At 41.2% G+C, this 17,638-nt stretch overlaps 1 protein-coding gene across 1 annotated transcript in view; it reads left to right on the plus strand.

The window, feature by feature from the left end:
• Positions 1–10,870: 10,870 nt before the first annotated feature.
• ACSL6 (acyl-CoA synthetase long chain family member 6) overlaps positions 10,871–17,638 on the plus strand; it is a gene marked incomplete at its 5' end in the record, with an annotated part of 94,859 nt that continues 88,091 nt past the window's right edge. Inside the window, one exon of the mRNA XM_081317075.1 lies at positions 10,871–10,919. Coding sequence (XP_081173201.1) covers positions 10,871–10,919 — 49 coding nt within the window. The remainder of the gene's footprint in view (positions 10,920–17,638) is intronic.

Consider the following 17,638-nt stretch of genomic DNA (forward strand, 5'->3'; position numbering starts at 1 on the left):
AAAGTTGGAATTAAGATTGCTGGAAGAAATATCAACAACCTAAGATATGCAAATGATACCACTCTAATGGCAGAAAGTGAAGAGGAACTAAAGAGTCTCTTGTTGCGAGTGAAGAAGGAGAGTGCAAAACTTGGGTTGAAACTAAACATTAAGAAAACCAAGATCATGGCATCCGGCCCTCTCAATTCCTGGCAAATAGATGGGGAAGAAATGGAGGTAGTGACAGATTTTATTTTCCTGGGCTCCAAGATCACTGCAGATGGGGACTGTAGTCAAGAAATTAAAAGACGCTTGCTCCTCGGGAGGAAAGCCATGGCAAATCTAGACAGCACACTAAAAAGCAGAGACATCACCCTGTCAACAAAAGTGCGTATAGTCAAGGATATGGTCTTCCCAGTTGCAATGTATGGCAGTGAAAGTTGGACCATAAGAAAGGCTGAGCGCCAAAGAATTGAGGCCTTTGAACTCTGGTGCTGGAGAAGACTCCTGCGAGTCCCTTGGACTGCAAGGCGATCAAACCGGTCAGTCCTAGAGGAGATCAACCCTGACTGCTCTTTAGAAGGCCAGATCCTGAAGCTAAAACTCAAATACTTTGGCCACCTAATGAGGAGGAAGGACTCACTGGAGAAGAGCCTAATGCTGGGAAAGATTGAGGGCAAGAGAAGAAGGGGACGACAGAGAATGAGGTGGCTGGATGGAGTCACTGAAGCAGTAGGCGTGAGCCTAAATGGACTCCAGAAGATGGTAGAGGACAGGAAAGCCTGGAGGAACATTGTCCATAGGGTCGCGATGGGTCGGACACGACTTCGCAACTAACAACAACAACAATAGACCCACACCCCTACGTATACATAACAAATAAATATTTAATACTGGCCATCTTTAAAATATAACAGAGGGAGGAAGCCTGAGAGTTCACAAGGTTAATGCTGTATGGAATGAAACTATGGCTGAATCTGGATGTTCTGCTGTGGATACCACGAAGCCTCCTCCCAGAAGGTAACAAGGAATACAGGTTGTGAAGAGGATGTGTAGTGTCCCAGATAATCTTATGGACCCTGCTCAAGGTAACGCTTCTGTGCTATGTCCTGGATGGAGGGGAGGGAACTGCCAATGATCTTTTCAGCCATCCTCACCACTCTCTGCACCGCCTTCCTGTCTGAAGCAGTGATGCTTCCAAACCAGACTGTGATGCTGCTCTCGATCATTCCCCTGTAAAAGGGGTCAGGACAGGGGAAGGAAGATGTGCTTTTCTCACGCGATGCAAAAAATGCAGGTGCTGCTATGCCCACTTCACCAGTTTCTCACTGTTGAGCCACCAAGCCAGCCTACTCATTAGCTGCACACCCAGGAATTTGATGCTGGTAACCATTTCCACAGGTGAATCATTTATGCACAGAGAGGTTTGGCTGTGCCTGCCTTTTCTGAAATCAACAATGATCTCTTTGGTTTTTCCAGTATTTAAAACTAGGCTGTTTTCCTTACACCAGTTCAGCAATCCCTCAACCTCCTTGAGCTAAGCTTCCACCTTGTCATCATGAATAAGGCTGACTACTATGGTATCATCTGCAAACTGCAGCGATTAAAGTACAGGGGAAGACTTTTTTAAAAAAACCTTCAAATTGAATTCATATACAAAGTTATATTACTTGAACAAGTTTCTGTGAAAATATTTAAGCTCACTTTAACTATTTTGCTCACATCCCACTGTAAATTTACCTTTACATATTTTCCCTGGAGATTTATAAGGATTACATTTTGCCTTCACACTAGCCTCAAAACCTTGATTTTTCCTTAGGGGTTTAAGAGTGTTGGTCAGCCTCCTTTAGCCTGGGAATAATATAGGAGAATAACTTTTCAATATTTCCTTGAAGTGTGTCTTTTTCTAATCTTTTTTTTTAATCTGGTGAAACTTCCCAGTCATTTTTGAGTTGGGTGGCCTAGAAATTTGACATATAACATATAGCTAGTTATATATTTTTAGCCTTGAAAAAGAATGTATTCTTGCAGACTCTGCCTCATTTATTTAAATAATTTATATGACTGCCCATCTCCCAACAGTGACTGCCAACTTTTGACCAAAGTCAAAAGCTTTGCAATGCATACCTTTTAGATAGAATAACTGATTGATTGCTTTGGTGGTTTTTAATGAAGCTACTTTTCATCTATTATTTTAAGGATGGTTGGTTTTAATGCAATAGTTTTATTTAAAATAGTTTTATATAAGCATCATATGATGATGATGATGATTAGCTTTAATAGAATTATTGTCTATAAAGACTGGGTCAATTCTTCTGGGCCTCTTTGCTATTGATAAACCAGCTCTGAATAAGCAATTTGAATCTTAAAATATAGTAAGAAAGAATGAGGTTGACTCTTCCTACACCCCTCATTAAAAGTTATCTTTCTTCCTAAGCCCATGTGATATAGTACTGTTATTTTGTTATTGTTTGCAGATTTGGGGGAGTTCCTTCAACAAAACCTAATTGCTGATGGATGAAGGAAGAGACAGAAGGAACGAAATGGGAGCACTGAACATCAGAGAAAAGAAAAAAAACACAACAGGACAAAGGAGGGAAAACAGGCTCATCTATCCGTCACTGACCCATCTCTTTCCCTTTTGGATTTTGATTAGGATCCTGAGCCTTGGTCTATGGACTCTAAAGGATAATCCACAATAGAATAAAACACTGAAATGGTAATCCATCTTTCTTTTTGAAGCCTGTTTTCATTTTTATGAAGGAATCACCATACTGTCAAGCTGTGAAGACCCCTTGTATTAGAACTGCCAGACTGCTTCTAGTTTGCCTATAGTATGAGAGGGGAAAGGAAAAGGTTTGGTATGCACAGGTGGTTTCTATCAGTGTGAGAGTTGAGGTCACTGAAGAGATGTTTTGGTGAAGTTTTTCTTCTCGTAACCTGTTCTGTACCAGCCTACTACCGGCCCTGCAGATAAGGCAGGGACAACCCCTTTACAAGAAGGCAAGAGGCTGGAACTAAGCCTGCCAAATTTATGGACACAAAAGCAAACAGAGCAAAACAAGACACGAACCATGAAACAGGAGCTATTCAAACGATTGCCTTCAGCAAACCAGCCCTCCCACACATTCCCCTTTTAAACAGTTCAGGGCGTGGCTTCTCTCTGCCTCCTTCCGAGGTGCCCCATTGCCTTCCTGTTTACTCCTGCTTGACTGCCTCCTGCATCGGGCGTCCTTGAACAGGGCCAGCTGTGGGTCATCTTCATCCACGCTGTCAGGCTCACACAGCTGGGTCTGCGTCGTAACCAGATGGGAGGGGCCTGGCTGAGGGCTGTGTGGAGCCTCAATACTATCCTCAGCAAGCTCTCCAACACCCCCCTCCTCCTCCTCTGAATCGTCCGACCCAACTGCCGAACCCACAGGCTGACCCTGAATCACAACATAACCATCATTCAAAGACTAGTTGGACAATGTGACCTGAATTGTCAGAGAGGGAAGGGAAGGTTTTACTCTTTTAATTATCTTTTTCCTGCCATATTGCCAGAGCTGGTTTTCTTTTTACCATGCCAGTATGCTGTCCCTAATAGTTTTTCATTAGAGATCGCAATGTCTTTGGTGAGTTTACTCTGTTGGGCTTTTCAACCAGAACCATGATACATTCTTCTGTCAATCACAGACCCCTTTTTGTTCATTGAATAATTCCCAAAGGTGTGAATCCATTTGGATATAATTTGTGAAGTAACCAAAGCTCCCATGAACCTGTTTTTGAAGAATCAAGGCTCTGTGTCCTCGCAAAGACTTGGTGCTGTTGCTTATAACGCCACCTCAGTTCAGAAAAATTCCAGAAAAAAGCAATTTCAAAAAAGGTGATGCGACAGGGACCCACCGAGCCACTGAGATGTTAGTGAAAGGAGAGCTGCAATTATTTTGTGAATTGTCATCTGAATAGGTCACACACCTCTAACAGTGGTAAGAGAACAGGAAAGTAATGGTGAAGATGTATATTCTTCTAACATTCAACGCCTTCCTGATTTTTGTTCAATACTGTCCATTTTCATATATTAATTTGATAATATAGAAAGAGCAGGTTCAGGCATTCAAAAACTGGAATACTTGCTATATAAGCATTGCAGTGCTGTGCCTATTAATAATAAAACTAGCTTTTAAATGAGTCATAACCCTGCAAGATTCTTGTTTCCTTTCCATGCTGGGTGGGAAGAATGTAGGAAGTATCTTTGAATGCTCCTATGTTGAGCATCCAAATACTGAATGGGGATAAATACAAGTTATTTATTGGCATATGAGATATAAATAATTTTAACCCATTAAAGCAGTGTATAAACCCTAAACAATATTTCTAGTTTAGCATTCACAAATATAATTAAGAACATCAATTCTCTTCCAGCACCAAGGACAGAGCTTCAAGAGCAGTCGAATTCCCAATTCTTCAATATACTGTAGTATGCATTTACTAAGTATTAAACATGAAAAAACAAATTCTAGAAGTTAGATATGTTCCTTCTGCTTTGGTTCTAGTTTTCTTTAACGTATCTGTCCATCCATCCACCCATCTATCATCACAGAATCAGGTGACATTTCCAAGCAAAATATAATTTTCCCCAGTGTTGTCATTTTATTTTTAAAAATAATTTATTCAAATAATTTATGAGGCTGACCCACACACAATTTGTGACTCTGGACAGAGTACACTAATTAAAAAAACAAATAAAAATAAGTATAATTCAAAACCAATACAACAAACAGAATCACACATAGAGGCTGAATACTGCAACTACTCTCAAGTAGGATAATTTTCTCTACCATCTTGATCCATAAGCTGGCAAATACACAAAAGAAAATCCAGATTTCCAGTGTTCTATAACTGATTCTTTCAGGAGTGCTCATTCCAAAGGACAAGCACAGCAACAGAGAATACACATCTCCTGGAACACATTAGAGGACAATGCTTTCCGTTATAGGAGGAGCAGAATAACAGGAAATAGGCCAGCGATGAAAATACTGTAATCTGGCCTGTGTCATGTTGGTGATAACCAGGTCCTTGAATTGAACACAGAGGCCTACTGGGGGCCAATGCAGCTCACAGAGTAGTAGTATTATATGGAAATATAAAGATGCACCTATTAGTATCCATGTTGCATTCTGAACCAGTATAGCTTCTGGGTGGTCTTCAGGAGCATTCCCACATGAATAAGCATGAACAGGGTTTCCTGATCCAGGAATGGGTTTCATGCTATCTACCTAAGAGTCTATGGAGATTCTCAGTCATCTAGGTCAGTTATCCCAAAGATGCTTTTTCACGAGGCAACTCAAAGAAAAACAAGAAAGTTCCGTTGCCTTGTGAAAAAGCATCTTTGGGATATCTACCAAAGAGTAAATTTTCTCTATATTGCTAGATAAAAAATACAGTATGGGTTGGAATTATTTCATCATAACATACAAAAATCATAGCATCTTCCTTCCCCTTTTGCGTTTGTGAAGCAGAGGAACAAATAGAATCATATCTGGTTTTCAACAGTATATTATATATATCCTACTTTTCCTCTGCTTCCCTCATATTACCATGAAAGGGTGATCAAATGATAAACAAAATGGATTCAGCTCCCCTGGAGGAAATATTGTGACTTTTTGATTAGAATTCATAATAAAATTTGATATGGATTTTGAGCACATTAACAGTTTATATTTTACCACTTCACAGTACAGGACAGACTCTTCTCAAACAAGATTTTCTAAATGTAGTGTTACTTTTCCCTCCCACTATTGAGAAGCATTAAGCCTGACATTTCTTACCTGCATTTACTTAACCTTAAGAGCAAAAAACTTGTTTGCTTCCCTGGTTCAAATAATAATGCTTCTTCCCATCCCTGGAGGCTGTGAGCATTTTTCTTTTCCATTCACAACACTAACACCTTTGAACCCTTCTTGTGCTATTTATGGATGTATTGTTTTTCACTGAACAGGACTGAGAAGCAGAAAGGATCCCCATAAAAGTCAATACAGACTATATTTTCATAGTTAGAAAAATATGCTTTTACTGTAGGTTTTTATTATATTTTTACTGTAATCAATGCCTTTATTAAAAGTTATATGAAAATACATAATAAAGTTTAATAAACTCAAGAAGTTATACTGTGTATGATTTAGCTTGTATTTTCCAATTTTATCCCTATAGCAAATTTGGAAGAGGTGAATGAGATGGAGTCACCCACTGTGTTTCATGGATGAATAAGGATTTTCAATCTGGATTTTATAAATCCTAATCTTTAAATTGCATGATGAGTTGCTTAATTTATATACTGCCTTTTCTCTTGCATGTTCTAGGTAGCTTACACATAGCACTCCTTCTCCTATTCTTTTGCCACAAAAAGAACACTGTGAGGTAAATTAGGCTAAGAGTTGCTGACTTGTCAGAATCAATCTGCACTGGCTTCCGGTTGCCTTCCGAGTGAAGTTCAAGGTGCTAACAATGACATACAAAGCCCTACATGGCATGGGTCCGGACTACCTACGGGAGCACCTTCTGCCAATGTCAACACCCCACCGCCCTGTGCGCTCCCACAGAGAGGGCCTCCTCAGGGTGCCACCGCTCAAGGAATGTCGGCTGGTGGCCCCCAGGGGGAGGGCATTCTCAGTGGGTGCGCCAGCCCTCTGGAACTGCTTACCAACTGAAATCCGGATGGCCCCCGACCTCCGCACCTTCCGGCGCGACTTAAAGACTTACCTGTTCCAGCAGTCCGGCCTGGCCTGATAGCTCTAATTGGGGTCCCAGTTTGTTTTGATTATTGTTTTTCAGTACTGTTTCATTATGTTTGCCTACCTTACTCTGTACACCGCCCCGAGTCCCTCGGGAGAAGGGCGGTTTATAAAAACAAATAAATAAATAAATAAATAAATCTAGGAACTGGCTGATACTAGATTTGAAAAACAAATTGCCCCTCCCCCCACATCTAAGTCCAATACTATATAACTGATTCTTATTATTATATTATCCAAACACTATTCCATAAATTATAATTGACATTCAATAAAGCTGAATTTCAGTCATGGCGGGGGGGGGGGCAAAGGAAGGTATCCCAGCATAATAAAGGTGGGTTTTAGTAAAGCAATAACACTGTGGTTGTTGATTCTGTCTTCCAGCTCAGTGTTGATGCGTAAAGCATAACCAGGAATAATTGCTTCATGAGAAAGAGGCAAAGAAGGAGGAACGACCATCTTCCCTTGCTGTTGCTCTGATTACTTGAGCTGTTTTCTTCTCATCTCCTTTTTGTTCTACATATTTCTTGATAGACTGTAGGCCTGAGGACAGGAAATTCATAGGCAAGCAGTTCTGAAAGCAGGTCAAGAGCAGAGCGTTAATATTAATCACAACAGCCATTCTACTTTTTTTTTAAAATGCGAACATTCTAAACTGCCCTCTGCCATCACGGGAGCCTAAGGGTTTCTTAGAGGCTAGTACATTTTGGCTAACAGGAAGATTCTCTTCTTCTTTCAGTGAATGGAGTAATGTGAAAATTGGTACACACACCCCGTTTTGAGACTGACTCTGAACTTTTAGCGACCTCCATGGACTCTAGGTCAAAAGTGTACAGTAGGAATCAAACGAGTACAGCCAGGGGGTTTGAATGGTGGCTGTACAGTGGGTGAGCGTATACGTTGGTTGAATGAAGGAGGAACTGACATGTCTATTGTCCCATGACTGATGGAACAGCTCAAGAAGTAGTAAAAGCATAACAGCCATTAGAAATACAGGAGGAGTAAGAGTGAAGACCAGGGAAACGTTTGACCAATCTCGTCATCTAATCCCTCTCCCACCTCATCTCAGAAGCTTGGGAGGGGGGCTATGAGTACCTTGGGATCTGCTTTGTGCTGTTAAATGGCAGACCTGCCTATAATTATCTATGATTTGATCTTGGGTATTAGAGCCGGTTTGGTCTAGTGACCAAAGCACTAGGCTAAAAACCAGGAGACTAGTGAGTTCCAGTTCCACCTTAGATTTTGGCCAGTCGTTCTTTCTCAGCCCAACCCATCTCACAGGGTTGATGTGTGGGGAAAACAGAAAATGGAAAGAGTATTAGGTATGTTCATTGATTTGAATTGTTTGTAAAAATAATACAGATGGGATAAAGGTAAATAAAAGATGTTGTAGCAGTCAAAATACCAAGGTATGGAAGTTGGAATGACAATTGTTTATGGAGTGACACTGTAGTAGACACGTAAATGCATGTCAGACCTCTTTGTGAGGTTAGGGCTTGAGGAACAAGTTAGGGGTGCTACTGCTGGCTACCCTGCTGCACAGCTTTATCCCTATCCAAGTTGCCTATCCTATCACAAGATATCTGAATAGCTATATTAGGGAAACTGAGCTAGAAGTTTGACTGCTGGGCCACTGCAATGAATTCACTAAACATTTGGAGGATGTAATCAGTCACTTTCACTCAGTGTTGGATGCTGCCTGGGCAAATCCAGCAGAATTGATAAAGGCTTCATCTTTATCTGGGATCAGTTTCAGACTGTGAACCTTGAGAAAGCAATTGAAGTTCACATGTCTTAAAGTTGGTGAGATTGAACATCCCTAGTACAGACAGTGCTTGCTGAAAATGACGTAAGGTAATCCTCAATTTATGATCACAACCGAGTCCAAAATTTATGTTGCTAAGTGAGACAGTTGCTAAATAAATTTTGTCCCATTTTATGACCTTTCTTGCCAAAGTTGTTAAGTGAATCACGACAATTAGTAACACAGTTGTTAAATGAATCTGGCTTTCCCACTGACTTTGCTTGACAAGTCACAAAGGGTGATCACGTGATCTCAGGACACTGCAACTGTCATAAGAGTCAGTTGCCAAGCACTTGAATTTTGATCATGTGACAATGGGAATGGTGCAGCGACCATTAGTGTGAAAAACAGTTATAAGTCAATGCTTTCAGTGCTGTTGTAACTTTCCACTGTTACTAAATGAACTGTTGTAAGCTGTAAGTTGAGAACAACTGATATTGGCAACCTGGCTTGGGGTAATGGAAGTTAAGGCTTTGTAATATACATATCCCTCTTTTGATAATAATCTCACAATTTCTCTGTTATGCACAGGGAATTTTTCATTACTGCACAGTACAAACATCTAGACTGGAAACCTGCTTTACATGTACTGATGTCATCCACCCTCTTTTAGGAATCATAGCCAATGGGTAGTTTACAGATAGAGGAACCAGGCTAGAAATTGAATGACTGAGAGTTCCAGTCCTGCCCCAGGTACAAAGCTAGTTAGGTGACGTTGAGCCAGCTACTCTGTCTCAGCCCTAGGAATCAGTCAACTACAAACCATTTTTAAAAAATATTCCCAAGAAAACAGCAGGGATTTGTCCAAGCACTCACCAGAAGTCAACACTGACTTGAAGGTACCAAAATATATATATAGAAACTGAGAGTAATCAGGTGCAAAGGCATAGGTGGTCTGCTCGTGTTCAATCCATATTATAAAAAAGATGTAGAGGCTCTAGAAAGAGTGTAGAAAAGAGCAACAAAGATGATTAGGGGCTGGAGGCTAAACATATGAAGAACGCCTGCAGGAATTAGGTTTGTCTACTCTAGTGAAAAGAAGGACTAGGGGTGGCATGTTAGCAGTCTTCCAGTATCTAAGGGGCTGTCCAAAGAAAAGGGGGTCAACCTATTCTCCAAAGTACCAGAAGGCAAGACAAGAAACAATGGGTAGAAACTAATCTAACTAAACTATCTAAACTAACTAACCTAGAACTAAGGAGAATTTCCTGACAGTGAGGACAATTAACCAGTGGAACACCTTGCCTCCAGAAGTTATGGATGCTCCCATCACTGGAGGCTTTTAAGAAGAGACTGGATAGCTTCTTACTTGTCTTGAATGGTAAAGAGTCTCCTGCTTGAGCAGAGGGTTGGACTAGAAGACCTCCAAGGTCCCTTCCAACTCTTATTATTCTGTTATTCAAAGGAGACGCCATCAATGATCTAAGAATTTCATAATATATTTTTTTATTTTTAGACAAGCCCGTCTTGCTTGTACCGGAATCCTTGAGGTGAATTGCCAATTTACACCATTATTTCCCCCATTACTTGAAAAAAATCATGCATCTGCTTAAGTATATTTACAAGAGGTAGAGTGGAATTGTGACTATAGCCAGGGATTTTTTTCTCATAGAACGCTCAGAACGGAGTTCCGGCACCTTTTTTGGATGGAACCTTGTAGGGTAGGTAAGGCAGATTGTATGACATGTGTGAGTTCCGGCACCTTTTTCTTTTACAAAAAAAGCACTGACTATAGCACTACACGAAACTCACTTGTCAAACCAAGAACGGAGCCGGATTGGCTGAAGAAACGGGTGAACAAAGGTTTTCACCGTTGGGCGAGGCGAGACGCTGCATGCAATCCGATGCCCACTGGAGGACACCTCCGACCTTCGCTGCGTCCCGGACGAGATCTTTCTTCCTGACCACCGGGCTTTGTCAGCCCGCTGCCGCCGGTACCCGGGCTGGGGTCCACGCCTCCTCCGCCCGCCAAGGTTCGCGGCGGGCTCGGAAGGGGTTGCTGCGCGCGCCGGGAGACCGGTAGGTAAGTCCGGCTGCGTGGGTTGCCCAGGCGCGCGCGCCGCCACCTTTGTGGCGTCGGAGGAGCACGTTGCCTTCTCTCCAGAGCCCGGGGCGCGAGGGGCGGGGCTAAAAAAAAATAACCTTCGCCGCCGCGGGAACGCAGCGGCAGGCGGGCTTGCGCCTGGCAGCCGGGCGAGCGCCGCCGCTGTCACTGCAGCGAGTTTGCTGCAGTTTTCCCCCCCCCCCACACACACACACACTCGAGCTGCCTTCGCGCCTCAGGCCGCCCGTGCTGCAGCCCGCTCCGGTAGGCATGCTCACCCTTTTGCTTGTCTCTGGAGGCTCCATCTGGCTCTTTTGGGGTAAGTCTCAGCCCTTCGCCCGCAGTGCCTACGCCGCAGTCCGAGGGCTTATAAAGAGGGGTTTCTCTTCACTCCCCACCCCCCCAATTGTAAGAAAATGAAGTAAGGTATCTTTGCCCGTTGGTCAACGGCACGAGCTCTGGCTCTCTCCCCCCCCCGCCCCTCCACCTCTCCCGGCTGCAGCTGCTTGAACGTGTCGCTGCTTCTAGGGGTCACCTCTTCGTCCTCTTCTTGTGTGAATGAGCTTCGAGAGGTTGCTTAGCTGCCATTCCAGGAAAAGCGGGACAAAAGGCGGCGGGGTGGTGGTGGTTGTGTGTGTGTGTGTGTGTGTGAGAGAGAGAGAGAGAGAGAGGGGGGGGAACGGTGTTGGAAAATGACGGGTGCGCTGTTCGGATCGACACTTTTGCAGTCCTGGGTCTAGAATAAAAGGCTTGAGCCGGGGATGGACCGAAACGGATAAATAAATCACTCCGTTTCTCCGTTGCGACTTGGGGGGAAACTGTACACACGCCTGAGCGTTGGTGAAGCCGAGGTTCGGTTTCTCCGCTCTGATGTCAAAAGTGGGGCGAGATGCGGGGATGGGTGGGCGCATGCGCTTCGGGAAACCGCTTTACGGCGGTATTGCACGTAGAAATGACGCTCGGCGATTTAAAGAGGAGGGGATCAAAGCCGAAAGGATTACCGTACTCGGGATCTGGAGTAGTAGTGGCCGTCGTCTTCGTAGTTTCCCGAATTAGGTTCTAAGTTGTGTGATCGAAATGATTTGACACACAACTTTTTGGAGGTTAGGGCACTTGAAAGGGAGACTGGGCTGAATTTGTAACTGCCGTTGTTGATTGTAATTTGCAAGCGATCCGCCCGTTTTATATGCTGGACATTTGCAAGACCTTAACTTGTTTATATCTGAAATTGTTGAGGTGCACTATTCCTAGGGACTCGATTCTTGGTCTGAAACGGATAAATGGCCTCTGAGGGTATGAAACAGTTTTGTAATCCTAGGGACGCCTGTTCTCACCAATTTAACCGTTTCTACTTGTAAGAATAAATTCTTGTGCAGCTTTGTTTGGAGTGGGATGCACTGTATAATCAATCGGTCATCAAATCAATATTTATTCATGGACAGAAGCACAATAACAAAAACGAGGGGGGATAGCCATGATTTATTTCTACAGAAAATGAAGAGTCCGGTTAATGGATGTCATGTCCATTGTTTTGGGAGATGGCTATGATTGTCCTAGTATTTGAAAGTGTAGGCATAGATAGTGTGTTTTTGGTTTTATGCATTCCAGCAGCATGCTGGTGGGAAGAGCTTTTACAACTGGTCCTGAAACTCAGCCCTCTAGTTTAGCAACTATATCTCCAGCCTCAGAAAGACTTTGTCCCTTGCAGCTATCACCACCGTAGCCTCTGCAGAAGTCTTTCACTTGACTTCCCATTTCCAGTCAGCTGTAACTGAAGGACTCAAGTAGAACCTCAAGCCAATAACGCAAGGCAGGTCACTTTAGGAAAGGTAATTTTACTGTGAATAATGGTATTGAATGCTTCCGGGAAGAAAAATACTTCCAAAGGATATCAGTGTCTCAGAATAAAAATTCTTCAATATTAACTCATTTAATTGGGAACTCATGGTGAGACTATCACTTAAGACAAGATAATTCAGATCAAATTGTTATATTTGAAGTGGGGAAAATGAGGGGCACATTGGTTGAATATTTGTTTATACAGTTGGCTCTGTGCTAAACTGATGTCACTGCCTTAATATCTACTGGTTTTAGGCATGCGCAGGTGCTCATCCAGAAGACAATCCAATTCACCTAAAATAAACTCAGTTTGCTCAGTCATCCTATGACACAGTCACTTCTGGGCTGCCTAGTCCAGTTTCTGAATTTTGCAGGGATGGAGGCAAATTATTACATTTTATAACAAAGCAAAGAGGATGTCTTGGGTGAGCTTTGTCCAACGTACCTATTTACCCATTGTTTAATGGAGCCTCAGATTTTGGGAGGATTTTTATCAATTGCCGGTCATGTTTATGCATTGTTTAAATGGTTGTTAAATACAGATTTGTCTTGTTTGTGTGAGGTTCTTAAACAGTGTTAGGGTTGTTACTTAAGAAAATACAAACTAAAGATACAAATGCATGAACTGAATGAGTACCAGAACATTTGCTGTTGTGACTGTGGAATCGTCGGAAGGCAGAAGTTGGCTTTTCTTTTTGCGCACTGTATTAGTGCTCAAATTCCCCTCTGCCCCACCCAACCCTGTTCTGCAGCCAGAGACAGCAGTCTGTCAGCAAGTTGCTTTCATCCACTCTATTTTTGCAGGTCTAAAAAGCCTCAGAAAGATCCTTAAGGAAGCATAGGCAAACCACTCGGTGCATCCAGTAGGTCATGCAAGTTGTAGCTCACAAATTGTAGAAGCCTTGAATAACCACCAGACTTGCCTCAGGTCACTACATGTAAATCTGTATAATAAGAATATACTATATACTGTTCTTGTTTTGGAAATTTAAAATACTTTTCTCACATAGATGTACGTTTCGGTGTATGTGCTAAAATGTAAAGCTGTGATACTCATTTACGTATAAGCTCCATCCATAAAAATAAGAGGAATAAAAGAGCTCCTCAGTTCATTAGACCAAAGTTGATTAAGTCAAATTAAATCATGCTGTGGGAAGTCAGCCCCCCCCCCCCCAGAGAAAGAAATATTTTTGGAAATATTTAAAAGGCAGAATATATTTCCTAAAGAATTTTAAAAGCAGAAACCAACCCCGTCCCCGAGTCTCTCTGTCCCAAACAGAAACCATATCTGCAAAAATGCAGATGTGATAATCTTGTCAGAAAGACTGGAGTCAGGAAGCTGGGATTATGAAGAAAGATTCCTAGAATCAACAATTCCTCACTAAGAGTTATCAGCCCCAGCCCCAGGAAAGCAGGACTGACCTTTGGGACATAATAGGATTAACCTCAAGGCAGAAAACATACATCCTTCCTCCTCCTATTTTCCCCACCACAACAACGCTCTGAATTGGGTTAAATTGAAGGAGAGTGACTGGCCCAAAGTCACCCAGCTAACTTTCATGCCTAAGGCAGGACTAGAACTCCCCGTCTCCTGGTTTCTATGCCAGCACTTCACCACTAGACCAAACTGGCTCTCTTAGTCATTTTATCTGGCCCTGGATAACAAATGATTTGTCATATTCTGATTTAAATTAGATCATGGAATTTAGTTGGAGATCTAAAAGCTTTAATCACTAAAAAATAACTAGACTGGTCCTGGGAGGTAGGAACGCTCAGTGTTACAGTACAAATTTACGTATTGCATTTAAGTAATCTTGCTTTGCTTTCCTTGATTTGTTTCTCATCCTTTGTAGTGGAAAAAAAATTAAACATTGTTTTTGTAGTACTTTAATCATATATTAGACAAAATTAGGGACAGAGAGAGTGAGTTTCGCTCTGACAGCTATCCCATAGTAAATCTCATTAAGCTCAATGGGCTGCATTTTTAATAAACACATATAGGACTGCTTGTATCATTTGTCCTGCACTCTTCTATGTTACTACCTTTCAGCTTTATTGCCATTTTTGGTATGTTTAATAGATTTGATACTTACCTTTAGTAGACATAATAGGAGTAAGCTGAAACTATGGATTATCTATCAGGATAGCACTATGCCTTCTACACTAACCTCATGGGAAAACTGCAAATAATGAAATACATTCAGCCACACTTAAACAAGTTATGATAAGCTACATCAGATTCTAGGAATTCTACCAGATTCATATCCCCAAGTTTCAAAGAAAAAATTAATGGAAAAAGAACATTTTTCTCATAACCTCACTCTTCCACATTTTTATTTGCTCTTCATCTTCATCTAGACCAATAGTTCTTAAACTGTTTATCCCAATTACCCTTTTACTGATGTCAAATAATGTGATTGTGCTCACCTTCCCAAAACCTCAGTTTTTATTGCTTTATAGTAAGTAGCATCTCAGCAGCAGCAGTTCCAAACTAGATTCTTAACCCACAAAGAAGTGATTGCAAATTGCTCCATTATCCCCAGGATATGCCCAAATTACTGTCTTTGTAAGAACCACTGATCTAGACTTTCCCAATTTTTTGACATCTAAGCAAGTTCATGCATCATCTTCATAATACTGAGACCAAATCCCATATTACTTAAGATCTTTCCTGACGGTTCAGTGAAGATATTTTGAAAGGTATGAGACAAATGTAAAACATAAGAAATCACATAGAGGAGTTTGCACAAGAATTTCTCTCTCTCTCCAGTCCCATTGCTGCATATTTATTTTTCAAAAGATTGAGAGGCAATCTCAAAAAGAAAAATGCCATGGTTACTGGCAAGAAATGTCTCGAGATATTTAGGAGAATAATACAATTATCTTATTTTTGTAGATTGTTTCCCAAGCAACTTGCAGATGAACAAGGCTACAGACCAGACTGATAAAGAACAGACTGGATTTCTCTACTTCAAAGTCTTAATAGTTATGCTGATTCTTTCAAAATGAAAAAAGATATATTTCACTTTCCATCAATTAAAAATACAGGCTTTATTTTCTATCAGATACCTTGAGTATTTACAGCCCAGGTCACGTCTTTTACTATTATCATACTATCTTTGACATGAAGATGTTCTGTTTGCAGAATAAATATAAAAAGGTAAAGGTAAAACTATTCTTGTCTTAGAATAAGTGATAGAAGTAAGATGGCTGACCTTGGTAGACGCTAAGTAGGATCAGCTCTGGTTAATACTTGTATAAAGGATCATTTAGGAATATTAAGGAATAGACTGGGAGGTACAGAACACTTAACTGGAGACAGTAGCAAACCACTTTAGCCACATGTGAGAAGCCTACAGGGTACAATAACCAGAAGTCAAGCTTGACTAAAAATGACCTTACCTTTCTATTTTGGATAATTGAAGGTTTAATATCCTGTTCTAAAAACAATTTTATTAAAGATAATAATTGCTATAGTAAAAATAATACAAAAAGAAAGAATAGAAAGAAAGTACTAAGTATAGATAGTCCTTGACTTACAACAGTTCACTTAGTCACTGAAAAAAATGACTGTTTTTCAGACTTACGGCCATTGCAGCATCCCTATGGTCACATGAACAAAATTCAGATGCTTGGCATCTATGGTATGTATTTATGATGGTTCCAGTGGTCCTGGGGTTGTGTGGTCAGCTTTTGACAAGCAAAGTCAATAGGGAAGCCAGATTCACTTGACAATGGTGTCATTAACTTAACTGCAGTGATTCACTTAACAGCTGTGCAAGAAAGGTCGTAAGATGGGGCAAGTCACTTAACAAATGTTTCACTTAGCAACATAAATTTTGGGCTCAATTATGGTCATAACTCGAGGACTACCTGTACAAAGGAAAAGGAAAAAAATAAGGGAACGGAAGGAAGGATATAGTAAAGAGAAAAAAAAGGAAGAAAGGAGTTCCTTCCAACCTTCATCACACCAGCAACATTTTACCTCCTTAATTAACATCCAATGACCTTTTTATCGCATGTTCCATCTTTTATCTGTAAACAAATCTATAAATTACTGTCATTTCAACCATGGATTCTGGTAATTCTTAATGGACTTCAGCAAAAGTCCATTAAAGATTGCCAGAAATAACAACGTATTCATTTTAGTCTTGAACAAATAAACTTCCAATTTCTTCTTTTTACTTTTAATACTCTTAATCTAAGGGACGCAGTGGCTCAGTGGGTTAGGACGCTGAGCTTGTCGATCAGAAGGTCGGAAGTTTGGCGGGTCGAATCCCGAGTGCCGCGTAACAGAGTGAGCGCCTGTTACTCGTCCCAGCTTCTGCCAACCTAGCAGTTTGAAAGCACGTAAAAAATGCAAGTAGAAAAATAGGGACCACTACGGTGGGAAGGTAACAGCATTCTGTGCGCCTTTGGCGTCTAGTCATGCCAGCCACATGACCACGGAGAAGTCCTCGGACAAGCGCTGGCTCTTCGGCTCTGAAACAGAGATGAGCACCGGCCCCTAGAGTTGGAAACGACTAGCACGCATGTGCGGGGGAACCTTTACCTTTACCTTTACTCTTAATCTATATCCATTAAAGCAGACATGCCAAACTTGCGACGTCACGTGACATCACGCAATGTATCGGGACGGTTTTGCCATTGCCGGCAATGGGGTGGGCGTGGCTTCTGGATGATGCGTCCGGCCCGCGGGCGGGCAGTTTGACACCCCTGCATTAATGTCATAGAATGTAATTTTATTTCTTTTTTACCCCTTCTCACGAGATTTATCCAAGCTTTAACTAACTTCTTTTGTAAATCCAATAGAAGAGAATTATCCACTCTCTTAGTTTATTATTTGTAATTCCTTTTTGATTTTTTAAAGCATCAATTAATTTCTGTGTCAAATGAAACATCTTTTTCTATGTCATTCTTGTAGCCTGTCGTTTATAGATCCACTTTCAAAGTCAACTCTGTCTTTTCAGATCAAACTTGCTCCTCTTTTGCCATTTCTTCCCTAAGATCTTGTTATTAACATTGTGGATATTAACTTCTGATTCCATTTTTCAAAAGTATCTTTCAGTATTTCTAATGTCATAATATTTTGTATCACTCCATAGATGTTAATTAGGTTTATATAGTCTAATTGAAATCTTTAGTTCCCTGTAATGTTCAGCTGTTAAAATTGTTTATCTCTTTTATATCTTAGAAAAA

Source organism: Vipera berus, assembly GCF_964194415.1.
Source record: "Vipera berus genome assembly, chromosome: 2".
NCBI classification, from domain to species: domain Eukaryota; kingdom Metazoa; phylum Chordata; class Lepidosauria; order Squamata; family Viperidae; genus Vipera; species Vipera berus.